At 47.9% G+C, this 26,436-nt stretch overlaps 3 protein-coding genes across 5 annotated transcripts in view; all 3 read right to left on the reverse strand.

Annotated features, from left to right (window-relative positions):
- Positions 1-3,482, reverse strand: part of myo5aa (myosin VAa) — a 32,215-nt gene extending 28,733 nt beyond the window's left edge. For all 3 annotated transcript variants that reach the window (XM_062472035.1, XM_062472034.1, XM_062472033.1), the window contains exon 1: positions 3,297-3,482. In XM_062472035.1, coding sequence (XP_062328019.1) covers positions 3,297-3,323 — 27 coding nt within the window. In that variant the 5' untranslated portion in view covers positions 3,324-3,482. The remainder of the gene's footprint in view (positions 1-3,296) is intronic.
- Positions 3,483-3,991: 509 nt separating this feature from the next.
- arpp19a (cAMP-regulated phosphoprotein 19a) lies at positions 3,992-6,807 on the reverse strand. The gene is made up of 3 exons (XM_062470600.1): positions 6,613-6,807; positions 5,324-5,446; positions 3,992-5,189 (listed from the first exon to the last, which is right to left on the reverse strand). Exons 1-3 carry the CDS (start codon positions 6,670-6,672, stop codon positions 5,019-5,021), a joined length of 354 nt encoding a protein of 117 aa, XP_062326584.1. The 5' UTR covers positions 6,673-6,807; the 3' UTR covers positions 3,992-5,018.
- A 436-nt stretch (positions 6,808-7,243) lies between these two features.
- Positions 7,244-25,066, reverse strand: atosa (atos homolog A). Its single transcript, XM_062470599.1, has 12 exons — positions 23,806-25,066; positions 13,660-13,844; positions 13,316-13,512; positions 12,870-12,995; positions 11,030-12,755; positions 10,664-10,789; positions 10,081-10,169; positions 9,451-9,544; positions 9,200-9,358; positions 8,972-9,040; positions 8,461-8,663; positions 7,244-8,249 (listed from the first exon to the last, which is right to left on the reverse strand). The coding sequence occupies exons 1-12, from the start codon at positions 23,834-23,836 to the stop codon at positions 8,096-8,098; spliced, it is 3,159 nt and encodes a 1,052-aa protein (XP_062326583.1). The 5' UTR covers positions 23,837-25,066; the 3' UTR covers positions 7,244-8,095.
- Positions 25,067-26,436: the final 1,370 nt, after the last annotated feature.

The raw sequence follows: 26,436 nt of genomic DNA on the forward strand, positions 1-26,436 counted from the left end.
TTGGCAGCTGCATACAACCTGTCTTTCCTCTAACCTCTCTCTTGGAAGTCGCTTTGGATAAAAGCGTTTGCTAAATGAATAAATGTAAATGTAACTACCTAATCTACCTACAGGAGTTCCTCGCAAACTGTTCTCCACAATCTGCTCATGTCTTCCCCCTCGTCTCTGCCACCAGTTGGGAGTTTTAAAGAAAGACATTTTTACGTTTATTCTTGCTCACAAAACAACCCCTCTCCCTGTAGGGGAGTCTAATGAGCCGTGTCATCCCAGCGTGTGTCTCCTCATCTCCCGTCGAGCTGTAGGGTGTGTCGCGTCTGGAGATCCATGTTCTCTCTGACAGAAAGACCCATTTTAACACCAACATAAAGGCCTCTCTAGGGACATACACGTATTCTCTCTTTTCCGGTTGGCTACTTCAACACTCACTTTCTTCATTACCCTCAAAAGTTGTTTGTGAAGTTTCAAGAGTTTTAAAAGATGGAAACCAAAGGCTTACTCTTGACAAACATAAAATCCAGCTCCTGGTTCATCTTTGCTGGCGGTCAACCTCTATCTCATGCTCCCAGCCCACCTCAACGCCTCCTACCACACGCCACAGAACCGGTGGTCTCGTTGAGCAGCCTATGTTCTTAAGTTCCAGACCGATGAGGCATTCCATTGTGTCTGCTGAGCGCCTAGCATTCCCTGCTGCTCTCATCTGTCCAACCCTCTGGGACGGCCTGCCACTGGCATTGGACAACCCTGAAGTCAATCAAACCTCAGTTCTCCTAAGCCTGCCACAGCACTCAGTCACATGAGTCCTGAGGCAACACAGACTTCAAATTGTCGTGGCTTCCGACAAACAGATGCAGCTCTTCACCGCAGATGCTCAAGTTAGTTAGACAAACACACGCCAGTGGTGGTCCTGCAACAGGGGAGGGCAGGCGAGGGTGACAGACAGATTACCAGAGTGGACACAAACGCAGTATGTCGGCACAATTACCATAACCAGGTTACTGTGGTAATCTAATGCACATGCTCTCCATCAGTGCCAGAGGGGGAAAAAAAACAACACACACACTTACGTGATAACGCATGTTCACACAGATCCACACTTAGAAAGGGGGATTGCGTAGTTGTGTGTGGAGCCAGAGCTGTTTAGGGCCAATTGTTGATTCACTGAATAACACAGCTGAAGGTGACAGGCTCTCTTGGGCCCAAACATTACTTCCTTAGAGGACAACCAGGGCTAGTTACAGCTAGTGGATGTCAAGCAGGAGTGTTTTCAACTGACAACTGAACACCTGCTGGAATGACAGATTTGTAGACAACTAATAGGCTTTCTCATCTATCCAGTCAGATTGGGGACATTTTAAAGAACATTCGTTTTTTGAAAAGGAAAATACTTAGTCTCCTACTATGTACTGTTATTTTATAAAGCATAATGTATGGCCTATACAAGTGCACTATTGTTAGTGAGCAGCAACAATCTTAGTCTTCCTCTCTTTCTCCCTCAATATAGTGCTTTTCTCCCAGGGGTTGAGGACAGATAGGAGTCAAACCGAATGCAAACTGAGTGCATTCATGTTGACGTGAGCATGTGTATGTTTGCCGTGTATTGAGTATTCAGACTGAGACCATCTGAAGGGTTCTATTCGGCAGAGCCAGACACACAAAGAACAGAGTGTTCTCCCAGGCCGTATACACAGAAGGCAACATCACAAATAGTGGACTGACATCAGAACATGACCTTAACGAATAACCTGCTTCCTCGTTCCCAACATGTGACACGACTTCAGAGAGGTGACCGTGGCCACAATGACCCTGTCACTCTTCCAAAGACATCACAAGTCCAGCGAAATAGACTGAGAGATGAAAGCTTGCTGCAAATGAAGGGTCTTGTATCATAGCAGCAACAATATACTGTATGTAGCTAATATATAGGAGACCCATGCATGTATACACACACACACACACACTCCCATCGTCCACACACACTGCATCTCTATATGAACTCTATTCATGCTGAATACACCAGCTGGCAACATGGGGGATGGGGTGTTACCTCTCTCTCTCTCTCTCTCCTCTCTCCTCTCTCTCTCTCATCTCTCTCTCTCTCTCTCTCTCTCTCTCTCTCTCTCTCTCTCTCTCTCTCTCTCTCTCTCTCTCTCTCTCTCTCTCTCTCTCTCTCTCTCTCTCTCTCTCTCTCTCTCTCTCTCTCTCTCTCTCTCTCTCTCTCTCTCTCTCTTCTCTCTCTCTCTCTCTCTCTCTCTCTCTCTCTCACACACACCTTCAAATTTCTTCTTCCATTTAAAAATGCTGCTGCAGATAAGAAAAAAAATCCAACAACGATGCATTCTTCTTTGTGGAACGATATGTACACATATTATTCATTGTTGACAGTTTAATAGGTCTATGGAACTCTGAAAATGAATGCCATACCCCATTTAGGGCTGAAGGATTTGCGCAACCAACCGATATTCCTTCGTTCACACAATTCCATCGGTTTAGAGCTTCAGAATCAGACCGCAAACTCAAAACAACCAGCAGTGTCGTCAGCGAAACTCTGACGTCACCATTGGTCGCAGCATCTCACTCCGCATCAGCGGTACCCAAACGACTAGCTAACATATGAACGAACCGAGCTCGGATTAAAGTCTAATATGTACTGGCATCCTCCGGGAAACAAAATATAGGCCTAATTGCTTTAATGTCAGACACCGATGTCTCAAAATGTTTTATTCATCGTAACAAGAAATACTCAAATCCTACCCACACCACGCAGCATTCATTTTGCATCATCATAGATTTTTCCCATAGGCTACAGAAAGACATTTATCTCGAGTCTATATCTACAACCACTCATTTATATACACTGAAATGATAACGATTACTGCTAGTTTCTTATAATGTTCGTGTTTGATAAAAGTAATCTTTCATGATACTGAATATGAAAGAAAGGCCCCTTGGCGACCGCCGCGCCTTCGCCGCTTTGTCAGCTGCACCCATTTTAACATTAAACCGAAGGCTATATTTAGACATCGCACTCAAACATACTTGGCAACCACTATATCTTCTGCAGGATCGCTGTTTTAAATGCATTTCATTCATTCAAAGATCATTCTTTACCAGTCACCAGCCAACTACAGACAGCCGTGTGCGAGGATTTGACTGACAATTTCCTTGCTTGGTTAAAAATGATTTTCTTGTTTCGACAGAACAAAATTGCGAGTATTGACATTCAACTTTGCTGCAATGAAGCGATATTACAGAATCTGTTACCACGTAGCCTATAGATTTAATCAACTCGATTTTACCTTTGTGTACAGCTCCGACGCTGCCATGATGGTCGTTGTGTCCTCTGAAATCTCGACTAGAATATCAGGACACTACGAAGCATGAAAGTTGTGCTTACATGCAGGATATAAAATCGTTTCAGACAACGTTAGTCCTCAGTGCGAAGCCCCTATCGGCATCATACCTGAAAAGCTCAATATTTTGGAATCCCTCTGTGCATTCTGGGTATGAGATGGGTAAAATTACTCAGTAAAACACGGCAGTTTTATTGGTCTGGAAAACATAGAAAACGGCACCACTCAGTGGCCGTGGAACGCCACTGCTGTAGTACAGCTAAATTATAATCACGGCATTGGTGCGCTCATCTGTATTTGAGCGCGTGTATATTATTCCAGTTTTCTCTTGCAGGTCATTGCAGTTTGAGTCCCCAATGTTGGATTGAATCAATAGGATGCCAAATAGGTTTTCCTGATGGTTTGAGTTATTTGTACTCCTGCATTTCTACATGCCAGTGAGAATCTGTGTCTGCATTTGACACTTGTTTCTGCATGCAAGAAAGTGTTGACAATTACATCAAACAGAATTAAAGGCATGTCGAATTTACATATACGTTATATACAGTAAAACAGGAAATAACGTACACTAAGAAGTGTAAAATGTACGCATATTCTTATAACTAGATACCATAGTCAATACACAGGAACACAACAAAGTCGTTTGTGCAAAACTATTTTATTTACAAAACAAAACGGCACAAAGTGACAGCAGGGCAGTCATGTACATGCACAGCTTCGACAGACGATGTAGTGCTTTAAGACCATCAACCACACCTGCACTACAACCTCTTCCTCAGCCGGTCATCACCTACCACCTGGTGGACTCATATCTCACCTGAGTGTGTGTGTGTGTGTATGAATGAATGGATGAATGAGTGGGCAGATAAAATGAATGACGTCCCAGGTTAGCTTGGAGCAATAGATGCCTTTAGGAGCCCTAAGTCACACATGCACTTTCATACACCACTCTGGCCCTCACCATGTGACCCACCAGTGTCTCTCAACGCTTTCATATGAACACACCAACAAAACCAACAGTCTGGTCATTACCATTATCAAGGGTTATACTCAATCACTCAAGCACATTACAGCATAATTTAGGACATACTGTGAATAATACAATGATTCTAATGTAAAACATTCTAAAACTCTTGATATCTGCCTCCACTCAAAACACTAGTAAATATGTACACTTTCAACTACAGGACCGTAGATGACACTGAAAACCTTTCTGAGATGGTGCAGCTTGTGCCAATCAACGCCCCAAAGCCACTGACAACAGCGTTACAACACGATGCTCTGCGACAGGAGAGCAGGGTCATAATAGTCGGTTCACTTCCAACACACGCATGTTCTTTCTTTCAGTGCATTTACACACAGGAGTAAAAAAAAACAAAAAAAAGGAACAAAGAAATGGATGGATGAGGAGTGGGGGCTACGATGAAGAAGAGTAGTCTGTGAGAGCGATGCAGGAAAAGGAGGAGGGGCGGGGGGTCAGGTACAGTGCCAGGGCTAGGGGTGGTAAAATGGCAGCCAGTTCACTCGCCATTAGGGAGAGCTCCCTCTGGGGCAAGGTCAGGGCTAAAAGGGAAGAGTTGGTGCTAGGGAGTAGTGTAGGGGTGTGGCTGAGAAGGGTAGTATGTATATAGACTTAGGGATCTGGGACAGTGGCTGTGTGTGTGTGTATCAGCCGGCGAGTTTACTGGCCACCAGGGAGGGTTTCCTCTGGGGCAGGTCCTGGGGGGTGGGGATGTGGTCCCCTGTGATCTCAGCCTTCTCTGTCGTGGCGGCAGGCAGCTGCTTATTCTTTATCTTGGCCTTGGCCATGTTGTAGTCACCAGAGTCAAAATACTTTTGCTGCAAAGAGAAAGAGAGGGAGGTTGATGTGTGGACGTAGGGGCCTTCATGAGAAATCGGTGTGCGTTCTATACAAATGTGATAATAGGATTGAAATAATAGGATTGAAATAATGCGGTAATGGGTTGACTAACCCCCTTCTGTAAACGTTTACGGAGCAGGTCAGAGCCCCCAGGTTTGTGCCCCAGATTAGGGTAGCGAGCCTTGAGTTTGGCCTCCTCTGCCTTTTCAGGGTGGATCACCATATCCTCCATGTCCTGAAAAAACACATACATCACATACCTCATAATTACAGGTAAAAAGGAGCACTGCAATACAATGTAAATGTTTAACTATAAATAATAGCTTTGTGAACTAGGTAGCTTGGACAGCCTAGTCACAGCGGTCTATGATGAGGCCTAGATCCACACTTCTGCGCTATTTCCAAGGCACAGCGAGCAGTCGCCTATTGTACTACCGAACACTGCGACTACCTAGGGAGTAACAGTTCTCATGTGATCCGTAGAGACTTTACACAACAACATAAGTTCATGGGCTTTATGCATAGGCTGAAAATGTGGAAATGCTAGAGGATTTAAAAGATACAACGGCAGTAATCTGGTAGTAATGACCGAGCCTATTTGTTAGCATGAGATGACACAATGTTACTATCCAAGTATCCAACGCCCGAGGGGTTAATCAGATCAATCTTGAATATTGAAATATAACTCAATGTTTATCAAAAAGCAGCAGCTTGCAACCACACCGGTAACAAACAAGAAACATTATAGTCGACGTCACTTAGCTCTTGTTTAGATAGCTATTCAGCTGTCTCATAATAGCTAGCTACATGCCAAACTAGCTACTATAGCTTGTAGGCATTTATAACGGACGCTTGCTAGTAGATCAACAGGACGCTGGTTGACTGGCTAACGAGTAAACGGACAAGTATAAACTGTGTTAGTATGTTGTAGCAGCTAGGTTGTTGTTGATCAAATAACCACTTAGTTAACTAACAATAATTGACAACAATTACTAGTTCAAACCAGCCTTGCTCTTTTTGCTGGGGCGAGTTCTGTCAGCTAGCTAGAGCTAACTACCTGAAATAGCTAGATTCCGTTTTCAGATACAAAGACAACGACTACAAAATATTAGGAGCATTTTTATTTATGTCCCAATCTGCCTCTTCTAGTAAATTCATAGCAACCTAAATTACGAGCCAACACCCTGCAATGCCAATGCCAGGTTTGAATGTTGCTGTGACATTCTGGTCATAGCTTTCTAGGCAGTTAGCGTTAGCTACCTTGTTAACCTCTGCAAGCGTACTGAATAGCGTATTCTAGCAAACCAATCAGGGTAGCTCCGCAAGCTATTAGCTAGGTACAGTACCCTAGCTAGCTCGCTAACGTGGGCTAGCTAAGGAGTACAAGCCCTTAAAACTTACTTTGTTATCTTCAACAAGTCCCTCCTCACCCGTCCGTGTTCCTTCAATTTCTTCAGACATCTTTGGTTAACCTTAACCCCCAAGAGAACGCAAAAAATGCGCAAATTCTGAAGGCAATCAAAAATCTCTGCCTCGGTGTTCTGTCCCCATACAGTACAAATCCTCACCGACCGCTGACTCCCGCACAAATATGGCTGTCAAGAGATATTACGTCACTACTTTTGCAAAAAAATTAAACTTACAGAAATCTATCCAAAGCAAAATGATAAATGTGAAGCATTCGTTATTTGATATCGTTTATTGCTACTCATGATATTTCGTTACTTAATCTATTTGATCGTGCGTGTTAAATCTTTAGATTTAAAATGTTCAAGACGAGGCACCATTATTTGAACTAACGCTTTGGGTATGCTGTATCAATAGTTGAAGAATCAGAAGGTTAACATTAATATTTAATGCCATAAATAGTTTGAGCTTTTTTTTGGGGGGGGGGGGGGGGTTTGTAGACATATCTACATGTATCAGAGCTGGTATATATCATATATATGTCACTTGCACAAGGATTTGTGTTTTGTGTCAATTAGAGTACTATGGTGGGTCTGGCTTATAATAAAAACACAAAGACACAACATAGATTTTAAGATTGCTTTATAAGATATATAGATATATTTATATTTCCAGATCTTATTATTAATGTCAAAAATACATACTATGATTTACAGAGTTTGCACTACATCATAATGCTTAGCATGACAAACGTCACATGAGCCAGAACTGAAATATTAATTTAAATATTAAATAACTGATGGTATGCTGAAAGTAAATAAACACTAAAGCTAAGGTTATTCTCTTTCTATTGCAACACTTCCGATAAAGTGGTTCTGTAACAGTACAAAAACAAAGTATTAGAATATTACTATTTTTTCAATTTCCAGTTATCGTGGAAATACACAGTGCGCTTCTGATGTCAACTTGGTATTTTCTCTGGCTTGATTGCTTGCTAGTCTTCTTCAGTGGTCCAAGGTTGTTTGTATTTTGGGCTTGTTAAACAGCAGCACTTCTCTGGGACAGAGGTGCACCAAATCAACCCCCCCCCCCCCATTTCCTGTTGCATTCAGCCCCCCCATTGCTCTTATCACAGCTGTCTGACTGGACAGGATAAGGGGGTCCCACCTCCAGAGACTTTCCCAGTCCTCTCCTGACAGACCCTGGGAAGGACGACTGTAATAAGTCATACAGCCAAATATCCCAGTATACCTATGGTAGAGCAAGTAAACTAATGATGGCTCTCAAAATGTCACCCTGTTCACCCCTCCTAACTGGGACCATGTGTGGGCTGGGGTTCACAACTTTGACCCACAGCAGCACACTAAAGAACAGGTGGTCATTTCAGTGGGTACCACCCCCCACTAGCTCCAGGGCCCTGTGGGTTGTTTCGGGTGTTAGGCCTCAGTAGTCCTGTGCTGGTAGGGAAGGACCCGTCTCAGCAGCGGGGGGAGAAGGGCGGGTTGGCTGGGGACTCTGTGAAAGACTGGAGCTCGTAGGCAGCACCACTGTCTACCTCCATGGACTTCCTGGAGAACAGCAGACGGATGTCTCTGTGGAGGTAGATCTTCCCAGACTTTGAGCTCTGGAACCTGAGAGAGAGACAGAAAAAAAGGAAGAGAGACAGAGAGAGAGAGGGAAGAGAGAGAGGGAGAGAGAGAGAGGAAGAGAGAGAGAGGAAGAGAGATAGGGAGAGAGAGATTTTAAAGCTTGTTGAATTGCGAAGACTCCCTGACTGCTCTGCCGGTTTGGTCTCGACTGACAGCTGCCTTGTTTGGCTGCCAGCTAGGTGGAGCGTCTCACCTCAGGTGAACGAGGTAGCGCAGCGTGCGTCCCTGGCCCAGAGGGAGGGGCTTCCTGCTGGCGTGTGCGTGCGAGCCGTCACGGCGGACGGGAACGGAGAAGGTCCTCTGGCGTAGGAAGGTCTGGTGTCCAGCTGGCATGGCCCTCAAGTCATACACCACCACAAACATCTTCACCACGGTTTTGTTGGGGTTAAATAAGGTCTGATGGGGGCGGGGGAAGAAAGCAAAGCTTATCATTTACGTCAATAATCTTCACTAGGACACGAAACGGTTCCGTTGGAACTGCACATCACTCAATTCCTCGTCTCTCTGCATTTCTCCCTTCTCCCACTAGGTGTCTCCCTGCCCTGTGCTCATCCCCAGACTCGTCCCTTTGTTCTCCAACCTGCCAGTGACTCTGATGCACCGCATGACCCCACCGCCCGGCCGGCCCTTTGTCGTCTCCCTCAGAACATAAAAAGCATTCTGCACAAAAGCGTATACAGCGACAAAATAAGGTGTTTCCTCACCACTTGAATGGTTCCTGATGGGGGTACACGGTAGCCCCTTTTACCCAGGGACTCCAGGTTGATTTCGCCCTGGGAGACACACAACACAAACAGCAAACAACGTCACACTAACAGCAAACAACGTCACACAAACGGGAAACAACGTCACACAAACAGGAAACGACGTCCAGTAGTGTGAGCGAGCCGAAGCTTGGTCGCCTTCGCGAATGCAGGTTGACAAGGTCTCACCATGTACGGCGAGGGGGCGTTGTCTTCCGACACGCTGTAGAACGACACGTCCACGGGAAAAGTCATGTGACTGGGGCAGAAGGTCCCACTGGCCCCAACCTCCGCCGTGAAGCCCTCGATCATCCCCAGCGGCTCCAGGCGGTGGTTCAACACACACTCCTGGAGACGCACACACACACACACACACTCTCATTACTTGATTTCGCTCCACTATTGGAGACATTAGAGACGTAAGGCGTGCGTCCATGTACCTCAAAGTTGCCCAGGAGGCTGAGACTGGCAGGTGGAGCGCTGGCACTGAGGACCTGCTGCTCCTCCGAGTCCTCCTCCCTCTTCAGACCCACCCTGAGGGGGCAACACAAGCCACCTTGTTACAGTGCATCTGGATCAGGGATGACATACGACCCCTACAAAGGTCATCTTCATTCACCATACCTCATTTAACATAACTGCGTCTGTTTAATGCGAATACGTATTCGTTCAATACGTCGGCACACAACGAAAACTTGACCTTGTTGTGCTTATAAGAAGGGCTGGCCCTGATTCTTTATGAGGCAGGTTTAGGCTGCCATTTTGAGCAGTGTCTTTGAGTGATAGCAGTACAACCTTTAGCCCAGCAGATGGCAGTGTGAAGGGAACCCACTGCAGAGCACCACAGGACTGGCCCATTTCTCTAGATTGGTATAGGAATTATATCTGACCTCTCATCCATGAGTCAACATAATTGTGACCTCTGATCTATTTGTGTTTATAGGCTTAACATCTAATCCCATGACTAATCCAAAACGTTGTAGGGTACATGGAACGTTATTTGAATATATTTAATTAAGGGGTTGTGTTTCTATTCAGGTGGTGATGGGTCTAAGAGGGGGTCATGTTACCTTTTTCCAGGTGTCCAGGGCAGGCCTTTACAGCCGATCACAGATGAATCCAGGTCAAAGAAGCCAGTCTGGGTTCTCCTTTGGGGAACCTGACGGAGACAAACTCAACTTCATTACAAAACATAGGTCATGTCGTCAGCCACACCACAACTGGATGAATTCAGGGGAAACTGATTGCTTCATGCAAAGTAATATTCTGTGTGTGTGTGTGTGTGTGTAGGTGGGGATGGGGGGAGGGGGGAAGCAGAAAACAGTCTTGGCCTGGGAGCCAAGGGCTCTCTAACAGTGTCGGTTCATCAGGCAGGAAGCAGGAAGTTAGTCAGAGATCTGTGACTGTTGTGGTTCAGATGAGTCACATGGCTCTTAAGCCTGACTGTCTGTCTGAAGAGTGTGTGTGTGTGTGCGTGTGTGTGTGTGTAAACAGACACGAGTCATAAAGACTGCTCGCAGATACTGTATGATACATCAGTGCACAGTAACATACTGCGTGGTTGTTAGTGGGGTGCTATAGGGGGATATTTAGATACAGTAGATAGAAAGAAGAAAGAACATGTGTGTTTGTGAGTGTGCAAGTGTATCTTACTGGGCTGGAGAGGAGAGGTAGGCCAGTGCAGGGGTGGAAGGCCTTGGTTGCCGTGGCGTCTAGTGAGTGGCGGTTTTGCTTCCTCCAGCTGTTGCACGGACGCAGGGGGGAGGGGCTGTGGGCCCGCTGACAAAGAGGAAGAAAGATAAGACAAAGATAAGAGTCAAGGAAAGATGAAGTTGCGATATGTGATACCCATTTGTTTTCAACAGATTGTTCGACCTAACCTCGAGTCCACCCTTCGCTTTATGATAATGACTGACCTTTTGCAATGTGTGGGGAAAAAAAACCTGTCTCTAGGATATTAGATTTCTTCACTGCCTGCAGTAGCTGGTGTGCCAGAGGGCTGTGTGCCATGTCACTCACCAGGACAGTGGGTGTGCTGGGGGCTTTGGTCGTGGGGGTGGTGGGGCCGGAGGCTCCAGAGCCTGGGGGGGCCTGGTTCTCATCCTGCAGGGTGGTGGACTGGCTCTGGGCCTGGAGCTTGATGGGGTTCTGGGTGTGGGCTGGGGAGGCGTCTGTGCAAGTCTGTCTGGTCCTCAGGCCGTTCTCTCTGAGGGTGCGGGGGGTGTCGGAGGGGTCGGGGCCCTGGGCTCTGGGCACCTCTTGGGGCAAGGTCTGTAAACACTGGGGCTGGGGTCTGATCGGAGGGTCTTCAAGTGTAACAGAGGTGCCGTTCTGAGATCGGACAGAAAGGTCTACCTCCGGGTTAGTTCTGGCTTTCTCTGTGCAAACAGGTGCATGGGTCGTGGCGTCTGTGTCCCTGTGGCCGTGGGCGTGGCCAGGGGCGTGGCCGTTGGCGAAGCCATTGCTCGAACTACAGCTCACGTCTGGCGTCCTGTGAGTGGTGCGCGTGGTGTGTGTGTACGTGCGGACCGTGAGGGTCTGGGTGTGTGTGCGGTGCAGAGGGCCGCTGTGTGTCGGGGACAGAGAGGGGACGCCCAGCCTGTCCTGGATGAGCCTGGCGATGTCGTGCACTGCCTGGGAGATGAGGGAGTTCTCTCTCTCCCTGTCTCTCTCCCGCTCTCTCTCCTTCTCTCCCTCTCCGGGCTCGCTCAGTCTCAGTCTCCTGCAGGCCGCGGGCTTGGGGGACGACGTCTCTCGTTTACCCGGAGGCTTGTCGTGAACGGGCGTGTCGAACGGGGAGGGGCGAGCGTGGCCGGCGGGCTCAGGGGGCGGGGCCTCCGCCTCTTTGGTCTTTCGGAGAGTTGTGTCGTCATGGCTACCGCCCCAGAAGGCTTTGGGAGGGGCGTCCGGCGCGAAGAGGGCTGACGGTAGGGGCGGAGCAGTCGGGTCACAGAAGTTGAGGCGCTGTGCAATGCGGGCGATCACTTCCTGTCTCTCCTGAAGCAGAGAGCCAATCAGGGGGTTGGTCTCTGTGGTGATGGACCTGGGGGAGGGGCAGCGTGGTGGGTCGGTCAAGGACAGGGTCTTGAAGGCCCTCAGCGGTTCTGAGCCCCCGCCCCGAGAGGTCTCCGCCCCGTTAGACAGACCATAGTCCTCGGTGTGGGGGGGGTCGGAGGGGCCATTGAGGGCAGAGTACAGCCACCTCACGGCCTTCCCGCCTGGGGGGAGGGGGGAGTGCGAGCGGGAGGGGGAGGGCCGGGAAAACAGGGGGGAGCCCTGACGATGCGGGGTGTTGACCTGGGGCAGCTCTCCATTCTGAAACATGTGACCATGGCTGTCTGAAGACTCCTGGCTCCTCTTATTGTGGAGGGGGAGACCAGAGAGGGGGAGACTGGTGATGGGGAAACTTGCGATGGGGAGCCCAGCGATGGGGAGACCTAGGGTGTTGGAGCTCTTGCTATAAAGGGGGAAATGAGCATTGTGAAGCCGACTCTCTTTCGAGTCCTGGCCCCTCCTGAAGTGTGAGGGGAGGCCCTGGCCGGGGTGGAGGGTGGGGGTCTTGCTGTAAAGGGGGGGCAGGGCAGTGTGGATGCTGCAGGCCAGGGTGGGGTAGGTGGACTGGCGGGGGAGGGACTGGACACGGACGCGCAGGGCGACGCTCTGGGAGACGTTAGGGACGGGGAAGAGATGCTCCGAGGGCGGCTGGGAGAACTTCCAGACCAGCTCCTCATCCGCTGCGCTGATCCTGCAGACGACACAGGAACAGGGGACGGGTCAGCGGGGAACGGGTCAGGGGGGAACCCCAGCTGCTGAGGGATATGAGGGTGGAAAGTGTGAGGTGTTGGGAGCGTGTGTTTACCTGTACAGGATGTTTCTGGGGACGACACCGTGGGAGGCGCTGAGCCAGGCGCTGAGCTGGGAGAAGAACACGTAGGAGCGCACGGCCAGCAGCAACGTCTTCTCCTCGATGAAACGTTCACCACTCCTACAGAGAGAGAGACACAGAGAGACAGAGAGAGAGACACACAGAGAGGGAGACAGAGAGACAGAGAGAGAGACACAGAGAGAGAGACACAGAGAGATAGAGACAGAGAGAGAGACAAATTAAGAACAGAAAGAGAGAGACACAGACAGAGAGAGAGACAGATTAAGGACAGAAAGAGAGAGAGATTAGTCAGAGAGAAAACGAGAGAAAGAAGAGGCGGCGACGTGAGTGATCCTGGCTCAATGCTTTTAGCTATTGTGGCTATAAAAAAAAAGAATAATGAAAAGTGTTTGAGAGAAAGAGAGAGAGACGGCGCGTACTGTCGGGGTACTGGCTGCAGGGTCCATCTCTCGAGCAGCAGAGCGTCCTGTTTGATGGCCGGGTCACTGATGGGGTCGCTGGGAGGGCACTCATCTCCATAGCAGCAGTCTGGCAGTAGCATGACCTCAATCATGATGGGAATACTGTTCCTCCACAGCAACATCACCTCCGAGCGTGTCCGCCTGGCCTGTCGACACTGGGTAAGGCAAACACACACACACACAAAGACGATCAATGTGTGTCTGTATGTGTGTGTGTGTGTATTTATGTAAGCCTGGAAACCACTTGGTGCTGGTTTGCATGGAGACTGTGTGTAAATGAGATGGATGTGTGTGTGTGTTACCTGGGGCAGTTTGTCGCTGCACTCATGCTTGTGGAGGGGGGGCAGGGTCGACTGGGCAGGGGGGCAGTGGAGCCCCTCGGTCCTTCCCTTCACGGAACATTCTGGAGTCCGCCCCTCTGTGATGAGCAGAGTCAGGAACACGAGGAACTCCTCGGCGTCATACTCGAAGAACTCCTCGGCCGCGTCTGCATGAAGGAGAACCCACGAGAACCGCTTAGAACCACAGGGGAACCTTTCAGACCGGAGCCAGCAGAGAAGACCGAAGAACAGGACACTCGGGCCCGACTCGTTTACAGTGGAGAAGCTGCAGGGGACACATCTAGCAAAGCTCAGACTTCCAGCATTTCTGCTATGGTCTGACGAATCACGACTATCTCCTGGATATAGGGTTTCAGGCCTGCGTGTGTGTGCGTGTGTTTGGTTTTTAAAATGGGCCTGTGTTTGTGGGTGAGGAGGAGAAATGAGACAACTTTTCCAGTTGTGCTCGTTGGGAGATAAATTTAGCGCTGATACGTCAGCTGAGCTCAGTCGTGGTGTAACACACTGCAAGACTAACTTCTCTCTTTCTCACCCACACACAGTACCACCCCCCTTCCCAGTTCAGGACAGAAATAACACTGCTCTGGTTCTTCACCATCCGGTCAGCTGAGGCAGGGTTTGCCTTAGGGGTTAGGGTGGGGCAAACCTGGCAACCCAGCACCAGCAAGAGATAATAGAGCCTTATTCTCCTCCACATGCCGAGCTATCCTCCCAGGAATACCTCAGACTGGATCAGAGAGAGGAGTAATTAGCTCGGCGCACGGAATCTGTCAGTCTGTTAGCACAATGCAGGAGAGACGGGGATGCCAAGGTGTTCGTGATAACCTTACGTGCCAAAAATAGCACAACATGTGTTTTATAAACGACATTCTGTGCCAATTAGGTCGATTTCTTTGAGGGGTATTCACGTCTTGCCTATGGTATGGAGTGTGCTGTATAAGCAGGACCGAATGTGTCGGGGCTAAAAAGCCTGGCTGCACTATGGCTCCTCCTTAAGACACAGCTTTAGAATACCCTGAGGAGGTCAGCTGCTGCATGACGACTCCCAGTCCTCCCAGCTGCCTGCTCACACACACACACACACACACTATAGAAACAGTCTTGTTACAGTTAGCCCAGACCGAACAGAGCCTTTCTCAGCTGGCTCTATCGGTGTGAGCGCACTGGGAGTGCTTTGTGTCAGTTTCAGGCGATGTGTGTGTAAGTGTGACTGTGTGTGTGGGTGTGTGTGTCTGAGGCAGTCACGCACATTCTTCCAGGGAACTCCTCCCACATGCTTTGAGCTGTGCACTGCACGTGGAAAGAGAACAGCACAACATAGAGCTGGGAGAGAGAGGGGAGGGGGGGAGCTGCCAGCTGTAGCTAAGGGAGAGGGGGAGGGAGTGCAAACCCTGCCTGTTCTGACTGGCTAGCTCACTGGCCTAGCACAGCCCCTGCTAGGATTAGGGTTTACTGTTAGTTGGTTTGTGGACTACGGGCTCCCAGGGATGTGGGCTAAAGGTAACACTCTGGACGGACGAGAGGATGGGGGAGGAAGAGCAGCCCGAGGGAGGGGGAGGGAGGGGACGGATTCCGGAGGAGGAGAAGGAGTAGGGGAGGGAGACAAAGAGAGACAGAGAGGGAGACTGAGCGGAGGGAGGGTTTGAGGTGGAGGAAGACACAAAGGAGGCCCGCATGAAGATGACGGAGGGATCTGAGTAGCAGAAAGGAGTTTCTTAGAAAGAGGGTACCAGCAGCAATACGTTTCAGGGGGTCGTACTGCCCCCGTTTCCCATAAGGGAAAGTGACACACGTGCACGCACGCGGAACAAAAGAGCCAGTCAGGGTCCCTGCCTGGGATTGGCTGAGAGGCCCCGTGTCTGCGTTGATGGTATCTGCTGTTCTCTAGGGCGGTGGGTCTCTACGGAACATTCCTTCACGTGGAGCCTCAGTCTCCGTGCACCGTGCTTAACGTGACGTCTCCCTTCCCCTCTGACCTCGTTATCCTCACATCATTTGACAAGACGGCAGTAACCTTTCGGGTGACCCAGACGATAGGACCCGACTTGACGTGCCTCAAGTCCTCCCAGACACACTCTTCACCTTCTCCCTCTTTTGACCCCCTGTTCTATGTTACTGTCCATGTTCTGCTATCCCTCTTGCCAAGCCCTCTGTTCAGTGTCTGGGTGTTATTATGTAACAGGTCAGATTTAGAGTAGAGATGGGCAAGCACTTCTAAAGTATTAATAGTGCTGCAGCAATTGAGTAGCGCTGGCGATGAGCCCACATATCAGCTGGTGTTCTCTCTCTCTCACACACACACACACACACACACACACACACACACACACACACACACACACACACACACACACACACACACACACACACACACACACACACACACACACACACACACACACACACACACACACACACACACACACAAATACAAAGACACACTTCTCTCATCAGCTGTCTCCGCCTTGTAACCTCAAGGTTTTGCATGTCAACCTGGTGTTGTGTCATGTGCTTTGGAAAACGCCCTCTGATGTGTGAACAGAGAGAGAGAGAAAGAAGAGAAAAGTGTTCATCACAAAGACAAGCGTAAACACCCTGCTCTCTACCTGACCTGTGGTAGAACCGGATACACTGCAGCTCAAACGTAGCAGTCTCTCTCCCGAGGCCTCCTCCAGACCCTGACATTTAATGAGGACAACTCGCTAAACATGTTTGAGAGTGTGCATGTAAATCAGTGATAGATGTTCTCATCCGATTTGCGAACAGGAAGAGCAGCCGTTGCGCTGGTGGTTTCGCGTCCCATGGCGACAAGATAAGCTGGCACAGTAATCTGGGCTCTTTGGCCCCGCGATCGCACTCTGGAGCGTTTCTCCAACCCAACCATGGTTTCCACACAGAGCGGAGTCCATCGGGCAGCTTTGGCTGTTACAAAACACCACAGAGGTCATGGGGGAGGGCTTGTTTGTGCGACCTACACAAAAGCACTTAAGATGTACCTACTGACAACACCGTTCTTCCAGGTCGGTGACTACAGCACCGCGTGCGTTTTCCTACCCAGATACCAGAGACAGAGATAGGACTGGTCACGGGAGCCATGCAGGTCCAACCTGCCTGTTCCAGCCAGGCCCACGACACAACCTGGATCCAGTCTGACACGCTCAACCAGCTGACGGGTGCCCTCTGTCGTCTACACACATTTAAATATAACATTTAACTAACGCTTCCAAGGAACCCAAAACATTGAAATCCCACCCAGTTGTGCTGTGTTTAGAGGCAGAATACATCTTGTTCAGTCTGCTCACTGAAAGGTTAAGCGCAGCACCATGCTGGGGACAGTGACACACAGTCACATAGAAATGTTGGTTTAGCACAATCATGAACACAGTTGCGGTAAGGAAGATTAAATAAGCAGCTCCTCTATGCTAAATCTACTTACAACAGCCCCCAGCGAGATAAATATAGCCTAGCCACAGCATGGTAACCATCTCTGTCTGACTCCTCCCTACTCCCCTCTTATACAAGGCCACGACAGACCATCACACATGGACACAGAGTACCAGAGCTGGCTAGGAGGCCCTGAGATCCTGTCTGTAAGGCCCACGGTGCAGCCTGTAAGGCCCACGGTGCAGCCTGTAAGGCCCACGGTGCAGCCTGTAAGGCCCTGTGATGTTTCTGAGTCTCACCCAAAGCAGAGCCCCTGGAGAACACAGGAAGGGGAAATAACAATGGTGAGGTTATACCGTGCCTCTCTCCTCTGTCTATCCTCACAGGCTTCCTTTTTAATCGCTCCCTCTTTCTCTCTCTGACTGAAAATCCTTTGTGAATAGAACTCACTGGTCGGAGCCATCACTCTGGCCCTGTGGTCATAGTCTTAGTACTTCTGTCAACTACAGAAAACCGAGTTGAGATGCAAAGATGACAACCCAGCTGCTGAAAAGAGGGGGGGGGGGAGAAGAGAGAGAGACCTACAACACGTCAGCCAAAACACTTCAGCTCTGAGAAGCAGACCTAAGTCTCTGGTCATAGGAGTACATTCATTTTGCATGGGGACAAAGGGTTGCCAAGGCAACACAGATATCACGTTAATGTCCCCGTCACGGACATTCAGTGTGTGTGTGTGTAGGAATGAGCTAGGGACGTGTGTGTGTGTGTGTGTGTGTGTGTAAAGGAGTAAATTGAGGCTAATGTTTCTAAAAAGCGAAGAGGCTCTGATGGATTGCATGATCCACTGTATTAATCACTGCCCTGTGACATGTGTTTGTGCATCATGCAGAGCCTTTGTTGTCCACAACAGCAGTGCAACCCTTTCAGTGTAATGATAGGATAGGATTGGTTTCCAGCCTGTGAATCACTCCAGTGTTTCACACTGCTCACTGCTCACCACATCTGCTCACCTTTCCTGCTCAGCCGGCATCTCAGTCAACACACAAGACACAATGGAAGGACAGGCAGACAAACCATCTCTAAGCTCGCAACAGAACGTAAATCACCCTGCGTTTATGAAACAAAGAACTTAAACAAAATGGCTTTTTATAAAGTCCTCTCTTTAGAGAGAGAATTTTGTTGACACAAAATGGGAGGAACAATTTCCGATGTTATGTTAGGCTGCCTGGAGCAAATGCCACTGAGGAAATATGAAGTCAACCCATGTTCAACGTTTCCCATTTCCTCTCAATCCCACTTGTTAGCATTTATCCAGACTCCACAGGCCGAGTGAGCCTAACTTCCACACTGCACCGCCCTCTCTCTCTCTTTTCCCCTCTCTGCTCTTCACACAAAGGGGCAGATTCACAGCACACATAGCAACAGGAACTGGATGCTGATTGGCTGAGAGGATGGGTACTGTTCCAGCAGAAAATAACTCTCCTTCTGCTCCTGTGAACTTTCTATTGTCTTGTTCAGACACAAACACGCACACAACCGACCAACGGACGCAAAAACCTGGCAGTATAAACTCATTAGCAACTGAACCTTTACAGCCTGTAGCCTAGCCTGTACAGTAGAGTCATCGCACGCATACAAACTGCTGACGAAAAAACCTGACAAAAAGTACAGCAGTTTCAGAGGGTGCAAAAGCTTATCTTTAATACCCTTTTGTATAAGAATAATACACACAGCTGCTGGGCTCCCAACGTTCGCACTGTTCCTCTGGGAAGCACCGCTTCATTGTTCCCACATTACAGGTTCTCATCACTGGGGCCAGAAGTTTGGGCTTAGTCGGTCGTGGTGATCAAGGTCAAGTTCTCAACTAAGCTCTGATGCATTCTGTTGGATGTTTAGGAACAGCATTGTATTGTTATGAGTGAGAGAGACGCCATAATGTGTACTATTCTGAGCTATATGACAGTCCTATAAATTGGCTAAACACTGCATAAAGGCATACTTCTGCCACAACGGATGTGTAGCACCCATGGTTTGCTGCCATTAGGTGCTAATGCAGTCAGCCCACAGCTGTGACGAGCCGCTTGAAGGGACAGGGAATGGCGTACCGGAACGATATGGTCTTGCCGTCTCCCCCAGTCCCCCACCTCTCCCTGGGTTAGCGTGACCAGGCCTCTTGGACCTGACCAGGTCCTGTCAACTCTGAGCCCCAGTGCGTTTCACTGGTCCTGGTTGGGCCTGAGGCGTGGGGCCTAGGGATGCCATCAGAGCTGAAGTACACTCATTGTCCCACTAATGCTGATTGCGTAACCGGGTGCTTGGGAGAACAGCACAGGCTAGTAATCCTTAGTGCAATGCATAACCACTCCGCTGAGTACAAACACACACACTGCGAGGGAAAAGGACAAGGGGTGAGTTGTACAATGGAGTCAAACAAAGCTTTTCCCCCTGAAAATCAGCACACACACACACAGACAGAGCAGGTTGAGCAACCTCAACATGGCTCAAAAGGGCATTGACAGTGTGTCAGTCGTCCTGCTGTGGTTGGTTACTGGAGTATGTCTGCCACAGACCAGTTTGGCTCTTGGCTAAAAAAAGACAGACACAAACAGCCAAGGGCCCATGTCTGGTGGCCGTTCTCCCAGCCACGCTGAGCGGCTTCATCTGCAAGAGGAGAACACGGCTGGTCACCAGCCTTTGGCTGCACCGGACAGCGTGTTCAAAAGTGATCATGGAAACATGAAAACAACCGTGACATACACGTACAGTGAAAAACACACATCTTCTAATGAGTTGCTACTCAGATGGTATCAGTTGACAGAGCAATAGTGGCTTGAGGTACAAAACAAACTAAGGTGTGTGTGTGTAAACCAGATCCCAGTCCTCAGCTTATATAACTAAGCAGACAGAGGTACATGGTGTCTGGTGACAACAACCTCAAGCCATTCCTGACTGGCGGCCGCACACCGCTACTGGTTGCGTAGATCCCTTTGTCTGAAAAGAAATCTGTCGCTCACTGTCTCTCTATCCATCTGTCTAGCGTGGTGAGGCTATTAAATGTGACACGTTTCCTCCCTTTATGCCTGATAGCATCAGCGGATAGAGGTAGCTATGGCGTTACTGCTGAGGTAGTACAGTAACGCGAGGCAAATGAGATGTGAACGCTTAGGATCGCTGAACTCCGTGACCGCAGTCCCGAGGACAGATCGAGCGGTCCCCGTGCCGACGGAGCACTACGGCAGCCGAGCTGACACGAAGAGGGAAGGAGGAGAGGAGAAGGAGGAGAAGGGAGGAAAAGAAGGGAGAAGGGAGGGAGGAGAAGGGAGAGCGAAGCTAGGAGACAAACGTGACGGTTTTTGAAATGTTAAGCGGACGTTCTCGTCTCCTACTCCATTACGGCTCACACAAATCTAGCCTGTCACTTTCAGGGATTCATTCAAGGTTCGCAGGTCACTTTTCTAGTTCAAGCCAGTCCTCTAGCTGCATGTAGGGCAGAATCAGAGTAGAACTCCCGGACAATTCTTCCTCCTGCCAGCAAAAACCCAACAGGTCCAGATGGTTCATCCTGCTCCTGTGGCGCTGGATGCTGGTTGGCTGTGAGGAACCACGGGGCTCAAGGAGATGACGACAAAAAGGGACAGGTTGATGTCCCTCCATAGCCAAAACACGTATCAGACAGCCCTCCTCTGTGTATGTATGTATGTATGTATGTATGTAAGTATGTATGTATGTATGTATGTATGTATGTATGTATGTATGTATGTGTGTGTGTGTGTGTGTGTGTGTGTGTGTATGTATGTATGTATGTATGTGTTTCCCAAGACCCCAATGTTAGGTAAGAGCATTACTGGGAGAACTGGAGCAGAGTCACGTGCAGCCACTAGGTTTACTTACAGTGAAAGCTGTTACCACAGCATTTGATGAGGGTTGATTGACCTCCCAAGGCCCAGTGTAGACTGTAGAGTTCCCATGATGGATTTACATTTAGTCATTTAGCAGACGCTCTTATCCAGAGCGACTTGATTTCACCAACGTGTTAAATATTTCAGGAAATACCGCTTTTAGAATAGCTCTCTGAAGTCTCACTAAACAGACCCATACAGTGGAGAGTGGGATGTGTTTGCCATCTTTGCTAGGTGAAGTTCAAACTACAGCAGAATGTGATTTAATTTCAATAATTTCACTGTCTTTTACAGCTTTAAAAAAACAACAGAAAAGCCCATGAATAATCAGACCGCTACTAAATACCCTTACATGAACGTAGCTGACGATGACACATGGTTGTCGTAGCTACAACAAACGAGGTGTGACTGAGAACACCTGTTGTGCCTCTTGGTATGAATCACTTCTTTCAACAGAGTGGGGACAGGTGCCATATGGGGCCAGGGCAAGAGTCTGTTTTCCTTCAATCTGGCCTGTTGATCAGTGAAAGTCCACTCTGTGATCTACTGCTCGCCCTGTTGGCTGAGAAGGCAGCTAAACAGTCTACTTTGGCCATGCGGGGGTGTGGATCTCCCCTCAGACTCCCACATAGGACTGCGGAAGGAAACCTCCACCTCCAAACAAACAGAATAACAGGCTGGGGAATCCTGAGCACCGCGGCTGCTGTTGCAAACCAAGGCAGCCCTGCCTCCCCAATAGGCTCCAGTATGACTGACTAACTCTGAGCTCATCTGTGAGTGTTTTGACTCTCCTTGGCTCTTGGCAGAAGCACGTCTCCACACAGCCTCCTCCAGCTACACGTCACCCTGTGAGTGTTCCATACCCTTTATGAGAATTGTGAAAGCTGTTGGTTAAGCTTTATGGTTAAAAGGAAAACAGTCCTAATCTAGATTGAGCATTCTGTTCCACTTGCACAAGACACTGATCACTTCAACCTACAGAAAAACAAACCGGTCAGATGACTTCAGTTAGTTCTGAGCAAAACAGTGTTCTGATCTTTCAGTCACAGAAAGACACATGTTTGCAATGATGGTTACAAGAGGCCTTGCACATACGAGTCCAACTTCAGCTGACCCCATTGTCCTCTGCTTAACTCTGGCAAGATGTCCAGCAAGGCTGGGGTATTTTATCCATCCTGTCTTGTCACTATCCAACTTGTATTTAACATTACAGATAGGACACCTACCTGACCCAAATCTTCCCTTTGAAGTATGCCACAGCAGCATCATGACACAGCGCATGCCTGGGCTTGTCTGCACCACCACCTCCAAGTCTCCACTCCACTGTCCAGCACGTGGCCCTCAGACGGCTGTCGCTCTGCTTACCAGGGCTGGCGTATCTACATAAACACATCCCCTCAGCGCTGCACTTCCAGTCAAAGTCCCTCTTTGAGTCCTGGGCTAGACGTGAGTGTCTTGGACAGAGCAGTCTGCTATTTCCACTTGAGGAACAGTGTGTTCCAATTTTCAAATGACAATAGCACAGAGCACCAAGCTGTCATAATGGGATCTGCTCCAGAGCAGCCTCTACTGCGATGATCTTTTATTCGCGGAATCTCGTCAAGGTGCCACGGTCGCAAGTGCTTCTATTGGTGGAAGGAACGACTAGGAAACGCCACTACGTAACCCCAATCTCATAATTAAACAAAAAACAGTGCTGTTTACTACTGGCCCCAGATTGCTACCTAGCTGTAATTACTGAGTACAGTGTCAGCGTGCCCTTTAGCACAGCCGCCACATAGCCCAGATGTCTGAGCATGGCTTTCCATATAAAGGCAGTGTATGTGAACACACAGGCAAGGCAGGGGTTAAATCCCAGCCTGTGTACATGTTTACTCTCAGTGCTAGGGAATCGTGTTACCAGGACCACAGCGTGAGTTCAATTTGTACAGGACACACTGAGAACAAACTTTAAGAAATATTTTAACACAGCTATGACCTTAACCCACCCCCTCTAGGTGATTAAAATAATCTCATCACAAAAAACCTGACCCCTAAGTATGATCGACAGCATAAAGGTCTACGATGCAGACTGGTGCCTCTGGGTTATTGTTCAATCACTGACTGATAAACATGAGAAATCCATCTGTAAATGATTATGTCATTGCAGAAGTCAATAAGGTACATGATAGTTGCTCTAAGGTACATAGTTGCTCTACATAGTTTGTTAGCTTTTAATTATCATTAAAAAAAAACTGTACATTTTGTACAATGGCTGGCAATGGAAATAGTGTGCAGGAAAACCTTTATGCGAATTGTCCAGGCCTATATTCAGCCCAAACTGTTATAACCGTGTATACAATTTTAGCTTCACAGGTTTTGGTGACAGTTCCTGCAAGAGATGCACTGAACAACACTGAGCAGAATTGCACAATGGAACTTTGTCTCAGACCATAGCATGCAAGTCAGCTGTTCAGGTTTGTCTTTGCTGTTGTGCTTTTCAGGAGCTGAGGGATTCGTTTCAAATCATATTATGGCATAGGCACACTGGAGCCTGATATATAAAGTACTTGTAAAGATAATAAGGGTCTCATATGTTTGAAATATGTTTGTTTTTTTACTCGCAGGGTTAGGCTTTGTTATTGACAAAGCTGCGATGAAGTTAACCAGCTGTTACATCACTCCATTACTGTCCCTGATTCCTCTCCCAGGGGAATGACCAGATTCCAATGGTTGGACCAGTATGAGCCAAGGGTGATGGTGTCAATACTGCAATTCAATGCAGAAATATTGAGACTGACCACAACATGGGATGTCGCAAGCAAATTTTGAATTAAACTTTTACCTCGTTCAGTTTTCATGTTTTCCAGTGTCATCGGGATGCCTTCCTCGTCTCTCGCAGGGACTTCTGTCTTCCGTCTGTTATTTCTTCTTGAAGGCTGACACACGACAAACACAACCTTGACAGCAATTCTGTATGGACCCCAAGCCTCGAAAAGATTGCGCTGACTTAATATATTAAGCAACAATGCCAGCTGAAAAGCCGTTATGCTGCCAATTGCTCCCTATCCAACAAAGCATTGCTTTGTTTGCACGCCACTGTACACGTCCATCGGGTTGTACTGTAAACTGGTGGACGAAGACTAGCTTGCACCGAACGATTAACTATCGCAATTGGGTTGTTAATCAATACGCCAACAAGAATTAAACTGACTAGCAAACTAGCTACCCTGACAATACACTTCAGAATCGAACATTAGCACAAGAACCACAGCAGTCACCTCGCAAAGCATCCCTCTCAGTATTGTATTGCTCGCAATGTAAGCGACTGTAAACTAGCTACTTCGTCCTGTGTGGCAAGCTTGCTCAAAAAATGATTAGCTAGCTAACATAACTACCTAGTTAGCTTGCTAGGCATATGTTGACGACGACCTTGTGTCAAAACACCCCAACCCCCACGCAGGTACAGAATGTCCTCCTCTCCGCTGCACGACGACGGACGAGTCTTGTTCAACGAATCATTCTGTTGGAATGACAATGTCAACGCATGACGTTGATGAAAAACATATCGTCCGGGTTTTCATCCAGCAATGACTGTAGGCTAGCTAGGTTGGGTTGCCACCTCTCCCCCACTTTTGGTCCGCTTCATACCATCACAACTTTTACAGAAACATGCTAGCTAACTAGCTGGCTATCTTCGAGACTTGGCCGCAGCAGCCTGCATAGCTAGTGCTCGCTAGCTTGCTAACAAATGTCTTGTTTACTCTACAGAGTCACTGTTAACTAGCTTGCCAACTCAATCCAATATAAATTCGGTGATAAAGTAATGCTGAGTATTCTCGTCATCACTGCTCACAAAGCTTTTGCCACCAACTCTTACAGCCTACTCTCAAGTCTGTCCCCCTCTCACCTCCCCGCTGCTTGTCAAAACAGATCAGTGTGCAGCCTCCGAGTCACGTGTCCCAACAACAGCTCTTGGTCACTTCCTATCTCAACAGCCCTCAAGTGAACCTGCTGCCATGACAACCATACATTATCAACATATCTAAACTCTTTGGCTACATGTTTGTCAAAGATAAACCCTCAAAACATTACTGACACATCCCATTACTGACTTGACACATGCACCCACAGCAAGTTGGTGAGGATACAGTCGGACATCCGTAGGGAAAACGGCCTGAGCCAGGATTGGATGGTGGGGTTGACGGCGTTCTCTTGTGTGCACGTGGCACGTGAGATTTATTTTACGTGAACATTTTGTTCTCGTCAGTGTGGCTGTGCATGGCGTGGTGTTAAAGCCTGGTATACAGCTGCTACCTGTAGCTTATTGACAAGTACGTCGCAAATACAATTCTCGATATCTTGTTTATTGTTCGAAGCTCCAACTTGGAGCCTCCAAGCATTCGTTATTGGCGTATTGCAGATGTTGGCATTATAACATTTACATTGTAAACAGCAAGCCACTCAGTTTTTGTCTTCTTGTCATTAGACGTTAATCAGACATATAATTAATGATCATGTTAACGGGATGGAAGATGTATTGATATTTTCTAGAAAATGCTTGTGTTTTCATCTAATCATATTGGAGATCATATTGGAGAAAAGAGGGGCAGATGGTCGATGAAGCTAAAGCAACAACACTTTCAGCACTTTTGTCTCCTCCAGCAAGTTTTAGAAAAGAAACACAGTGCCACCTCCTGGCATAAAAGTAGAAATCCACATTGTTAGTGACCAAATGTGCTATGACACAAATGTATTTTTGCAATTTATTTTGCCAGCATTTTATAATAAATAATAAAATGAAACTAGGAAAGGATGTAAAGGAAAGCAATATAATTGAATATGCCACCAGATATATTAGTATGTATTCAACATAAGTGCTTTTTTTCTTAATACCATATCTACAGGTGTCTTTGTTACATTCTTCCATTGTGTTAGGTTGCTTCTAAATATATATCTGATACAAAAAGCAGCACCAAAAAACAAGAGACAAGATTCAGGTGATGGAAATACCAAGATTTTATTATCTACTTTTTTGAGTGACTACAGAAATGCTGAAATATTTGAACACTGAAAAAGCTGGATGATAACATCACTTGCTTCTCGTTTTTTCTTTCTTTCTTTTTTTTTTTTTTTTTTTTGCTTAGCAAACACAACAGATGATATTGCACAGCACTGAGAGAGCGTTAGCAAAGCCGCAGAAACCGGGAAGAAATAAATCACCACAAATCAACCTTTGAGACATAGAATTACTGACCTGAGAGGAACACCTAATGCATCACCTCTCCAGCACCGAGACACCCACACACACAGGCACACACACACACACACACACTCACACACACAACTGAAGAAGCCGTAAGAATGGTAGGACAGTGGAATAGAAAGAAAGAAGAAAGAAACGAGAATAAATAGGATGAACTACAACCATGTGATCCTGTTGCAAATGCACAATCAACTAGTGTACTCTGATTCT

The sequence above is a fragment of the Osmerus eperlanus genome, chromosome 10, assembly GCF_963692335.1.
Source record: "Osmerus eperlanus chromosome 10, fOsmEpe2.1, whole genome shotgun sequence".
Classification (NCBI taxonomy): Eukaryota; Metazoa; Chordata; class Actinopteri; order Osmeriformes; family Osmeridae; genus Osmerus; species Osmerus eperlanus.

Coding starts and splice junctions, on each gene's coding strand:
- arpp19a (XM_062470600.1), bottom strand. CDS start 6,672: ATGTCTGAAGAAATTGAAGGAACACGGACGGGTGAGGAGGGACTTGTT. Junction 5,447..6,612: donor GACTTGTTGAAGATAACAAA/GTAAGTTTTAAG, acceptor GTGTTTTTTCAG/GACATGGAGGATATGGTGAT. Junction 5,190..5,323: donor GTAAACGTTTACAGAAGGGG/GTTAGTCAACCC, acceptor TTCTCTTTGCAG/CAAAAGTATTTTGACTCTGG.
- atosa (XM_062470599.1), bottom strand. CDS start 23,836: ATGACACTGGAAAACATGAAAACTGAACGAG. Junction 12,996..13,315: donor CTGCAGCCAGTACCCCGACA/GTACGCGCCGTC, acceptor CTCTCTCTGTAG/GAGTGGTGAACGTTTCATCG. Junction 10,170..10,663: donor TACCTCTCCTCTCCAGCCCA/GTAAGATACACT, acceptor TGTCTCCGTCAG/GTTCCCCAAAGGAGAACCCA.